General features: G+C 48.2%; 1 protein-coding gene across 4 annotated transcripts in view; it reads left to right on the top strand.

The window, feature by feature from the left end:
• MEIS1 (Meis homeobox 1) overlaps nt 1-11,278 on the top strand; it is a 150,320-nt gene that overhangs the window by 2,400 nt on the left and 136,642 nt on the right. For 3 of the 4 annotated variants that reach the window (XM_083435398.1, XM_083435395.1, XM_083435396.1), the window contains exons 2-5: nt 1,737-1,878; nt 2,453-2,503; nt 3,261-3,311; nt 4,639-4,785. In XM_083435398.1, the coding sequence (XP_083291524.1) occupies nt 1,737-1,878; nt 2,453-2,503; nt 3,261-3,311; nt 4,639-4,785 (391 nt within the window). The remainder of the gene's footprint in view (nt 1-1,736; nt 1,879-2,452; nt 2,504-3,260; nt 3,312-4,638; nt 4,786-11,278) is intronic. The other variant, XM_083435397.1, reaches the window with a different exon arrangement.

Raw genomic sequence — 11,278 nt, 5'->3', positions numbered from 1 at the left:
GCCATTTATGGGTAGGTACAGCTAGCATCAGGTTCATTAGCTTAAGACGTGCTCGTTCCCCGTTCTTCCCCTCCCTGAAGAAAGCCACCGTTTACTCGAGACCGTAGGTAAATAATCCGGGGCAGCCGAGGCTTTGCATGGGGATGACGGAGCAGGGGTGGCGGCGGGTTGATTTCAGTGCCTCTCCTTGCCAATCGGTCTCGGATGGACAAATAAACACCCTCTCAGAGCGAGATTTTGAAGGATAAATGCAAAGAGGTTGAGCCACTTTACAACAAAACATTGACCACTATATTTCTCCCCAGCCCTTCAACTAAAAGCCTAGACGCGATATAGGAATTGGATAAAAATGAAGAAAATTGTATATATAGATCTTTTTGTAATTCCAAAGTTATATATCGCAGGGGCGTGGTTGAGAATGTCATTTGGTTATTTTGACCTCTTTAGAAAGAAGGAAGGGAAGGAAGGAAGGACATAAATGTTGAGATAGTAAAAATAAAGCTGGGGTTTGATTGAAAGTAAAATATTTGCAAGAATATTTGAGAAATAAAGAATACTTTTGCCCCTTTTTACGTTAAAATAAAATCTTTTTAGAAGCCAATAAACAAAACCCCTTTTAACTCTAGTGTGTTATTTAAAAGGAGAACTTTACGGGTGGCTTCAGAACTGCAATCCCACGCCTCTCGGCAGCATTTGAAGCCTCTCCAATGCGCGAACTTTAAAAAATAGTTTTCTATGTAGTGGGGCTTGATTTGTTTCACCAGTATGACTTCAAATGAGTTGGCAGCATTTCGGTTACAATTGATCATTCAAACAATTTCAGAGGGAATAACTGGAACCCCCCGATTATTATTTTGCCTACTGACAACGATGAAACTTAACCGTGATAGTGGCGTTTCCTTTAAGTTGTGAACCCCACTAAAAGGTTGAAAGCGAGGTGAAAAGGAGCGTCAGGCAGGGGGTGTAGAAGGCGGGTGACGTTGCTGTGGTAAACGACTGCATTGACGATAATAAAATGTTTAAAATGTGAGATTTCATCAATCCCACAATGTTATTTATTATTGTGCACTAACCAGGCAGTGTCTGAGAGAGAGCGAGAAAGCGAGAGAGAGATTGGAAAGGGATAGTCTAGGCCAACTGGAGAGGAAGGGCTGGTGTCACACATTTTAGCGGTTAGAGATGGGTGACTTTTAAGGGGACGTGTGTCCCCCACCCTACCATCCACGCCTGCACCCCCACCCGTTCCAAGTCTGGTTGGCAATTTAGCTGAGCTGCGTAACTTCGCAGTCCACTCCAAATTATAAATAAAAACAGAGTCCCCACTCCACCTTAGTGTACATGGGACTCCATTCGGTCTTCCCCCACAACTAAACCCACAAAAGAAAATTCGGTGGTGGGTGGGTGTTTTTTTGCGGGGGGGGGGGGAGATATTTCAAAATGGCAACTAGACCCGAGGTTGGTTTGAACTTTAGCTAACGTTAACAAGCTCTCTGACCAAGTTTGCTTCAAAACGGCCATCCTGGAGATCTCTATGGCTCAGGCCCTTGGGATCCAGGTCTGGAGAGTAGCAAAGTGAGCAGTGATTGGAGAAGTGGGTGTAAAAAACCGGGGGGTGGGTGCCGGTGGCTGAGGAGACCTGCTGCTGTAAACTTCATTTTGGGCGCTCTTCTTGAATTTGCTCTAATTGCTGTGTCGTCTTGTGTGTTGCTTTGGTGACTCTTGTATTTTTCTTTCAGACACCCCCTCTTCCCCCTCTTAGCACTGATTTTTGAGAAATGTGAATTAGCGACATGCACTCCCCGGGAACCCGGGGTGGCGGGCGGCGATGTTTGCTCCTCAGAGTCTTTCAACGAAGACATAGCAGTGTTTGCCAAACAGGTCAGAAAACAAGTCTCAATGCAAATCTCTTGCACTTTTCCTCCTGTACTGTTCCAAATGTCTGATGATGACGAGAGTAATAGCAGCAGCAGCAGCAGTAGCAGCAGCAGCAATAATAGCAGTAATAAAGTGACAAGGCTAGAATGCATTGGAACTGTTATCCCTTGTCACACACGCCCCCTCCCCGGAATGGATCGCAAGCCTCTGGCCTCAGGTTCCTCCCCACATTGACTTGGGTGCGAGCCTCGGAGGTTTTCTGCCCTCTGCCCGCCACCTTGCAAAGGAGCCTGCTTCAGGCTTTTGGACCAAGGCGCAGCTGACGCTCGAAAGCCTCTGCTTGGCGTGGCTTCAGCCCCCGAAAGTATTCCCGGTGCCTTCGCTTCGCTTCCCTAAGCGGGTGCCTTCCAAATCCACCACTCGGGGGCTTTGCAGGAAAGATTGCATAATGGACCCCACTATGTAACGAAGCTAGGAAAGATAATAACGCCTTTGCCTCGTCTCCTTTCGTATTTCAAACCTCTTTTTATTTCTTCTTTTTAAAAAACCCGTCCTGAACTTCCCACGGTGTATGTAGATCCGAGCAGAGAAACCCTTATTTTCTTCTAATCCTGAACTGGATAACTTGGTAAGAGTTCAAATACATATTTGGTATTATATTATCTTATTTCTGGAGATGCAGTTGTCATTAGTACTATTTTAAAGTTCTTTGGAGAACGTCTCATTAGGAAGTTTATAGCTTGAATTTTGTGTAACCGGAAGCGCAGGTCAACCGCGCAGCAACAACACGCGATCCAGACATAAGAACTGGGGTTGGGTAGTCGAGGGCGCTTGTTTAGCGTCCAAGACGTGCTGCTGTTTATTTAAATGTGATTATTTCATTGTTTTGGAAAGGTCGAAATAGCTCACCTCTGTTTGTGAAACAGTTTTATAGCTATTATGGGTTGCGAGGGATTGAGCCAAACTCACCTTAGATAGATAGGTAAATAAATAAATAAATAAAGGTGATCTTTAAAAATTAGACATGCGGTATTGGGAACAGCTCCTCCTCCCTTCCCCAAGTCTGCCAGGCTGTTTATCCAGAAGTATTACAATACAGAGAATATACTTTAAAAAAATAAAATAAAATAAATGTTTGTGATCCGTGTAATTTAGCTACTTGGTTAAAATGGTAATATTTTTTTAAAAAAAAAAAACAAACAAACTTGAGATCTCTCCATGTTCGACAACATACAAAAGCCATTGCTATTAACTTTTAGTGTTGCCATAAATCAAAACACACGCGTACATATATGTGCGTTACATTCACACATATCTACTCTGATAGTATAAATGAAAGCCAGCTATGGAGACACAGAGACTCACGTTGTTTTGTATCTTTGCAGATGATCCAAGCCATACAAGTATTAAGGTTTCATCTGTTGGAATTAGAGAAGGTAATATTCTCTCTCTCTCTTACTCTCTCTCTCTCTCTCTCTCTCTCTCTCTCTCTCTCTCTCTCCCTCCCTCCCTCCCTCCCAATAATGTTTCACGAAGTTGAAGCTTCGGCAGAATTTGCATAAATGTCTTTCTTTCTGGTAATTAGTGTCAAGACCAATCATGCCGTCCATTTCTCTTCGCAGTTTAATTACAATTTCAGCCACAAAAAATCTGGATCACGAACTCGCTGGCTGTGTATCCCTTTTTACTACCTTTGTACAAATTGTTGCGCATTCTCTCTACGTTTGATAATGTTTGGAACACTGATCCCTCTTCTGTCTGGTTCCTGTGGGTAGTTAGGTCAAGGCACTTCGTTTGGTTTGTAGTTAGTTTTGTAGTGTATTTTTTTTTAAGGCATCTGCAGGGTCACACGCGGGGCATAGATTGTCCTGTCACGTTGTGCAGAAACAAGCCAGAGTTGCTAGATGCGTCAGTTTCTGTTTCTCTTGAACTGGGCAATTCTCGTTCCCCCACCCATCCCTAAGACGAAGAGACCTGAGCAATCCGAGTTTGCTCCTTAAATTTCTGCGTAGCAATAATAAATTCGGTTCTGGATGCAAGCATATTTCAAGGCAGCGCCAGAATCGAAGCATTTCGGGAACCTATATTTCAGTGGACCTGTGTATGTCACTGATAGCTGGAGAATTCACCCCTTGCCCTAAAAATAAACATCTATGAGAGATTTATTAATACATGGGGTGGGGGTGGGGAGGGATGCAGGCATTCCAGGCATTTTATCTAACAGGAACAAGTGGATTGGTTTCGTTCTACAAGAAATAGGCTAAAATAGGCCCATTCACATTAGGTTACAGTGCCTCCAAATTTAAGGTCAGGGATGTGTATAATGTTTTTCACCAGAGTGCATTCATCTCTGCTTACAAGTGGAGGAGGGGACCCTTTGTGTCGCCAGCCTCCTTCGGAAAGGGTTTGCGATGATATAACTGGGTGAAATTAAATAGTTTACCTTAAATGTCACCCATGCAGGTCACCTCGCTAATGGTCACAGCTCCGAGAGCAGATGAATTTAACACGGGTGTTGAATACGTTGTAGGCTGTGAATCATCTTGTCACTGTCAATTTTCTGGGATATCTCTATTTTGCTAGAAAAGAAAGTTATTCTTAATTCTGGATGCGTCTCGAGGGGATAATTGCAGCGTGTTTCCCCCTGTTTAGAACTTTTGATGTCAGGAACGGGGAGGGGGAGGGGGGAGTGATTGCTCTTGTCAATTTCACTTAACATGCACTTGACTATATTTCGGTTTTGTTACTTCTGTCATAATGTAGGTACACGAATTGTGTGACAATTTCTGCCACCGGTATATTAGCTGTTTGAAAGGAAAAATGCCTATCGATTTGGTGATAGACGATAGAGAAGGCGGATCAAAATCAGACAGTGAAGACATAACGAGATCAGCAAATCTAACAGATCAGGTATGATCATCTCCAGTCTTGTAACACCCGCTCAAATCTGTATGCAGATAGCTCACTGGGTCACAACGCCCCTTTTTATTATTTGCATATGATTAAGCCCCTTTTAGATAAATTTCCATCGAAATGAAAATTTTTGAATAATGTGGCCATTATTGTTTCATTAAGGCTTGCTCTCCGATTCGACCTGGCAAAATGAGCTTGTAAAAGCATCGCCTGCAAACTTGACCTGTTCCTTGTCGCTTTTAATTTTTGTCTTTATTTTATTTACTCCCTTTTTAATGATAATAGAAGTGTTTAGGCCTGAATCGTAGGCTTTCGGGTAAAGTAATGATTTGGGGGTGGAGGTGGGGGTGAAGAGAAGGGGGGAGGGGGGGAATCCGAGATAGGTGGTCCGGGGAAAGGAGGCAGAGAGGGTTTGAAATCTAGCAAATGCTGGCTATTTTCTTTCTCTCTCTACGGTTCATTAGCCTGTCTTGTCAGTTCTTCTTGGCCCGAACGCTTTTAGACTTCATTGAACATTGCTTTGTGCTGAGCTTGACGGCTGCAAAGGGCGTCGGGTTTTATTTGACTTAACCGAGAAAATAAATAATAAAAGCACGATTCCTTTTATTTTATTTTATTTTATTTTAAATAATCGTGCGCGCGCTCCTGCATGCATTCGACACGCCTTATATGGGATATTCGCCATCAGTTGCAAGGCTAGGCCCAATCCCGCCGCATGCCAGTGTGATTTAAAGTGGTGATTTCGCCATGGCCACATGCGCTTCCTCGGAATGTGCTATGCTTTCTTCTTCTTCTCCTAAGGAAAACGAAAGTGCCGTTTTGGATTAATACGGGATGTGATACTAACTAATCGATGCTCCTTAACACAGCAATTAGCGACCATCGGGGTCTTGGTTCGCGGAAGGTGGCAGGATGGTTAATGGTTGTTGTTGAGTTGCAGAAGCCGTTTCCCTTTCAAAGGAAGCGACTGGCTGCTCCGAGTTTTTTCTACTTTACGACCCGATACGTCGGAGGGTCCCAGGGACAATCGGGCCGCGGCTCTGTAGGCTTCCTTTTGTTAAAAAGAAAAGAGAGCCAGGCGCCGCCGAGCCGGCTTGGGTCTCCTGGAAGCAGCTCTGTCTTGGGATCCCCAAGGACGCACCGTCGGGTTGACTTAGCGCGTTCTTTCCTAGATCCGCTTTGGTGAGAGGCGCACCGCACCGGCGCGTGGGGATGCGCTCTCTTTGGTGGCGAGCCTTGCTTAGGCGCGATGAGGCATGGCGAGCAAAGGCTGTTCGGAGCAAGAGGAGCGCGCGCGTGCTGAGCCCTGGACTTCCCAGAAGCTCATGGACAAAATGTTAATATTAATATAGGGAACATGTTGCAAGGAGCCTCTGCTTCGCCGCGCCTCTGCTGGCAGAGTCAGCAGCGCCTTTCCCCAGTGTCCACTCCTAAGTGGGCGTGTAGCTCGTACTCTGCTGGTCTCCTGGCACGACGGAGGCGAGATGGTCCCTGCTTGGGGCGATGGCTCTCCTTTCTGCCTCCGCCGGAGCCCCTGCACCCGGGAGCTGTTACAATCCAGCCCTGGATGAGGAAAAGCTCCGGGAGCTGCTCTTGAATAACAATTGTAATCCAACAAGTCTAACTAGAAAATGGGTTTCTAAAAGCTCTGGAGCGCTTGGTACATAAAGCTATTTGAGCAAATTACAAGAATCGCTCAGGGGCACGAATGAAATCAACACTTTAATTGCCTCCAAAATGAAGATTTATACCCCATTTTCCAAACGAACCATTATTTTATTAAAGTGAAAGCCGAAGAAGTGAACTTATTGTGGGTTTGTGTTTGTTTGTCTTTTGGTTTTTTTTTAAGAAAAGAAGGGGGGGGTTGATATTATTGATACGCTGAGACCCTTGTCTTCAGCTGTTTCCGCATCCTTCCCTTTCTTTCCCGTCGCAAAAATGACGATCTAAATATCCAGCCCATTATAACTTTAGGGTTGGGAAGGGCTAGAGGGGCGCCGGGAGCTGAAAGTTCTCCCGTTTTAAACTTTTGATACTTGTCTTGTCGCTATTAGGTGAGATTGGCCCGCAGTTTATTGCGTTTCCAGTGATTTGAGACTGAGAAGTTGGACTGGGGGCGAGTGGTCTGTTCAGTTTATACAGAGAGTGGGAGCCTCTCGAGCTCCTCACAGTTTATAAAAAATCGCGCGGGGTCGTGGCTCCCGGTCCTTCGTTTTCGACTTTTAGCACAAGCCCCAAGGAAGACTGGCTTCAAGTTCAGTGGAGAAGTTACAGGTCTTTTCCTGCGCGCGCTCGCGATGGCTGCGCCGAGCTGGGCGCGCGCGCCGCCCCGTCTGTTGGCCGAGCCGCTTGCAGCCCGTGTTGCAGAGGCTGCCGTGGGCGCTTCTCGGGGGAGATGTGCTGCGCCGCTTCCCCCTCTCGCCTGCTCAGAAGCGACGGCTAAGAGGAGCGCAAGGGGCTTGACCTGTTTGCAGCCGCGTTGCGCGCTCTGTTGCAGGCTGCGCCGCGCAGGCAGATCCCCTCCAGGTGCTGCGCCAGCCGCGGTGCCACGTTAGTTGTCTCGGGAGCTGTGCTGGGTTTCTTTCTCCGCCTTTGCTCGGCCATCGACGGCAAAGCCCTGAGCCGCCGGGAGCGAGAGGCCGCTCCTCCTCTCTCTTGCCGGGCTGGGCTCGGTGGGGCGGGGAGGAGAAGCCTCCCTTCCCGTAGCTGCGCCCACCCCGTCGGAGAGAAGAGGGTGGCTCTCGTCTATGCCGAAGCACCCAGATTCCCGCGACGGAAAGCCGGCGGAGCGAGCGCGCAGACGCCCCCTTCCGGCGATCCAATTTGTGCTCCAGTTGCGCGAAGCGCAGCCCGGAGAAAAGCGGCGACATTTAAACCTCCACCCAGCGCTCTGATCTGAGCTGCTCCGGAGGATCGCGCAGAGCCCTAACGTGCCGGTGTGGCAGCTGGGATTAGGGGAACTGGGCTGGAGAAACGGGGGCGCCGCCGGCCGGCCCCTAGTGGGGTGCTGGAAAGCGGGTGCGCACGTTGGAGAGCGAATGGATCGGGGGCAGAGCGAGCCAGAAGGGATTAGGGAATGGTCTTTGTGGGGAAGGAAACCCACAGTGGGGAGAGCACAAGGGTTTTGTTGACCCCGTGCCGCGTGTGTGGAGTCGAGACGCATCAGATTTGCACAAAAAGCGCGTGCGCTTTACGACACCTGCTTTTGCAGGTGGGGAGGATGGCCCCAAAACAAACCAGAGGTCACACCCAACTGGTAATATGCCGTGACAGACAGAATGTCAAAGGCGAAGCTTTCCCCATATTTGTAGCTCCGTGGTAGAGAAGGTCTAAGCTGTTTAATTTTGCCTGTCCCGCAGTGCTAAAGGACAAGGGCCCCTGCTCTTCTCCAAAGAAATCAAGTTTCAGGATCCAGTTCTGTTACCACAGGCCTTTCATCAGCTAATCTGAAACTGGCAGTGCAAGCATGGTGTTTCAGATGGAGTCAAGAGTGACTGAAGATTTACAGCAATTCTGTGCAGATGCTTATGCTTGGATAAATTCAGTGTTTAAATTGTTGAAAAGTAAGCAGTGCATTCATTAGTTGCAGTTGTTTACTAATATCTCATAATAACTACTGCTTTTTTATAGGGGATTTTTTTTTTTTTGAGCAAAAAGGGTTTGAAATCAGCACCCAGCCATGAAGCTCACTCGATAACTCTGAGCCATTCACTCTCTCTTGGCCCAACCTACTTTGCAGGGCTGTTGTGGGCATAAAAAGGAAAGGGGGGAAATAATGAACACCACAGTTGAACTCTTTGGAGGAAAGGTGCTTAGACCACCACCAGCAACTCAGCCGCATGGATGGGAAAGCAACTAATAAGCGCTCCCTGTATATTGCTGCCACAGTCAACTCAACCAACATTCTCCCTCCTTCAGCTGCTGCATTTCCCTTAAACCCCCCCCCCCCAAACCCCAGCACTTTTAATTGTGAAGCACACGTCTTCACCCCATCATTCCACGGCTACATTCTTGACATGTTAGAATAAAAGCAACAGCAACACAACATTTGGATGATGTGAGATATATTAAAAATTAACATCTGCAACTGCATAAATGCAGTACTGCATAGTATTCACAGGCAACAAAGAGGTGATGAGACACTAGAAACATATTTGATGCCAGAGAAACAGGCATCCTCCCTGCCGCCATGCGTTGATTGCTGTAAAATTTTAAAACTGGAATGTAGCAAACAAAAACAGTTTGCCATATACATTTTTAATAATGATAATAATCTGAACACATGCAGCCTCACATTTTAAACTCCCCTAAATCATCATTGTTGTTGCTTACTTCCTGCCTTGGGCCAGTCACCATCTCTCGGCTGAACCTACCTCACATGGTTGTTGTGAAGCAATAGAAAGTTGTATAAAATAGCTGCAAGTTAGTAGAGCCCCAAAGCTCCAGCCAACCTTAATCTGACTTGGTTATGGTGGGTGTTATTCAACTAAAATTTAATCATGGTAAACCCACTGAAATCAAGTTAGGTTCATTGATTTCAATGGGTCTACTCTGAATAAAACTTAATTGAATACCACCCTGTGTATTTATATGCATAAATCACTAAGTTTGCTCCTTGGTTGGTGTGCAGAGTGTCTCAATATTAATCTTTTTCTGCCAAGAAAGCCAAGGCTGTAATCCTTGCAAGCCCCATTAAACCCAAAGAGACTTACTTCTGAGTAGACATGTAGACCATTGTATTGCAAGTTAACTATACAATGAATTCTTAAGGGCTTGTCTGGACTTCCCTCCTGCAAGATACGCCTATGTATGTTTGCAAAGTTTTCACATTTGGCGCTTGCCTTTCGGGGAGGGAGTATTTATCATTTACCTGCACTTACTATTCCCTAGAAAATAACTTCTAGAAAGTGCCTGATCTTAAAACTACTGAGATTCCAAGGAACAGAAAAGGAAGCAAAAGTTGGGAAAAGGCGGGGGCTTTGCGAACTGTGCTTTAGGACCCAGTGGATTGCAACCTATCTTCTGGGGTTCAGGCAAGTCAAACAAAGCTAAGTTCACTCATGGGCTAGAAACCCGCAAAGGTGCGACCAGCTCGGCTGCTCTATCTCACAAAAATTGCTCGTATTTTTCCTGATTCCCTAAGTTTATTCAGGGGTCTCATGAGTTCAAATGAAAGTTCAGTGCGGGCTGGACTCTGCTGCCTGGTGCATAAGGACTCCTAGCAGCTGAAAGAGAGCAAAAGTGGTCAGCTGCAGTTCTTTTCCATGTTCGCCATTCCTGCCCGAAATGTGCAACCCCTTCCCACATGCCCCTCCTTGAAAACACACAGCCCCCCACCCCAAAATCCCGGGAACTGTAGTCTGCCAAGGGAAGGGCGGTTCTGTGTGGCGCCCGGAGTTATGTGGTTTGAATTATTTTATTTTGTAGGTGGTGTGGCGAGGTAGGCAGCCGAGCGGCCCGGTCGCCACGTGTCGGTGGGCAGGTGTCGCGGCCTCGGCGGCCAAGGCTGAGGGAGTTGGGGGGAAGAAAAGAGGGCTGTGAGGCCCTTTGTGGGGACAAGAGGGCCCGGGGTGCGGAGAGGCCGAAAATGGCGGGCTGAGGCGCGTGAGGGCGGCTGAGGGGAAGGGGGCGGTGGGCAGCAGCAGCTCCATGCCGGGGACCCGGAGGTTTCCCCTCACGGCCTGCGAAATGGCGAGGCGCGCTGGCCCGGTGTGTTGTGTGTGTGTGTGTGTTTTGTGCTTGGCTCCGAGGAAGAAGAGTGCGAGGAAGCGCGCCGAGGCCGCCCTGCCGCTTCCCCCTCGGCCTCCCGCTGAGGTTTAGTCCGGCCCTGACGCCGTGTCCGAGAGGAAAGACAATGGGCCAAAGTGGGCAGGGAGGATGGGAAAGCCGCGCGGCGGCCGAGGGGAGAGAGAAAGCAGCAGCCCCGGGCGATTGTGTCTCCGCTCGGCCTGCGCCCGCCCAGCGGGGGGAGCGGGAGAGGAGAGCCGGCCGGAGGAGGAAGCAGCGCTCTCCGCGGCGCCTGCTGCCATCGCCGGCCACGGCCTATTCAAGGGGGGAAAGGCTCGGCGACCTCCCTTCCCGCCGCCCCCAGCCCCGCCAACGCCGCGTCCCTCAGGGAGCCCTCGGAGCGGGAAGGGGCTGCGTGGCCCGCGGCTGAACCAAGTCGGAAAAAACACCACACCGATATATTAACAGCAAATGCTATGAAACACGCAGAAAGCGCTTTTTTTGGGGGGGGGTTCCACTTTTTCCCTGCCCTAAGAAGCCCCACTAGGCATGGGGTCGTCGAAGGCTGTGTGACAGGAATGTGGCGGGAAGATTCATGCCCCTCACGATCCTATTTATTATAAAGCCGAGCACTGCTAGGGTGTTGTTTCATTCTCCTTTTCCAATGTGTTTCTTATCGATAGGGAGATCGGTGTGGCGCCAGCAAGTTTTAATTCGGGAAGTTTTGGCCCAGAGGGGGAAAAAAAAAAAGGTTTAGAGAACC

This window comes from Podarcis tiliguerta, assembly GCF_965153285.1.
Source record: "Podarcis tiliguerta genome assembly, chromosome: 3".
NCBI classification, from domain to species: Eukaryota; Metazoa; Chordata; class Lepidosauria; order Squamata; family Lacertidae; genus Podarcis; species Podarcis tiliguerta.
Note: the sequence above shows the minus strand (reverse complement) of the source record. Positions and strands in the feature narration are given on the sequence as shown.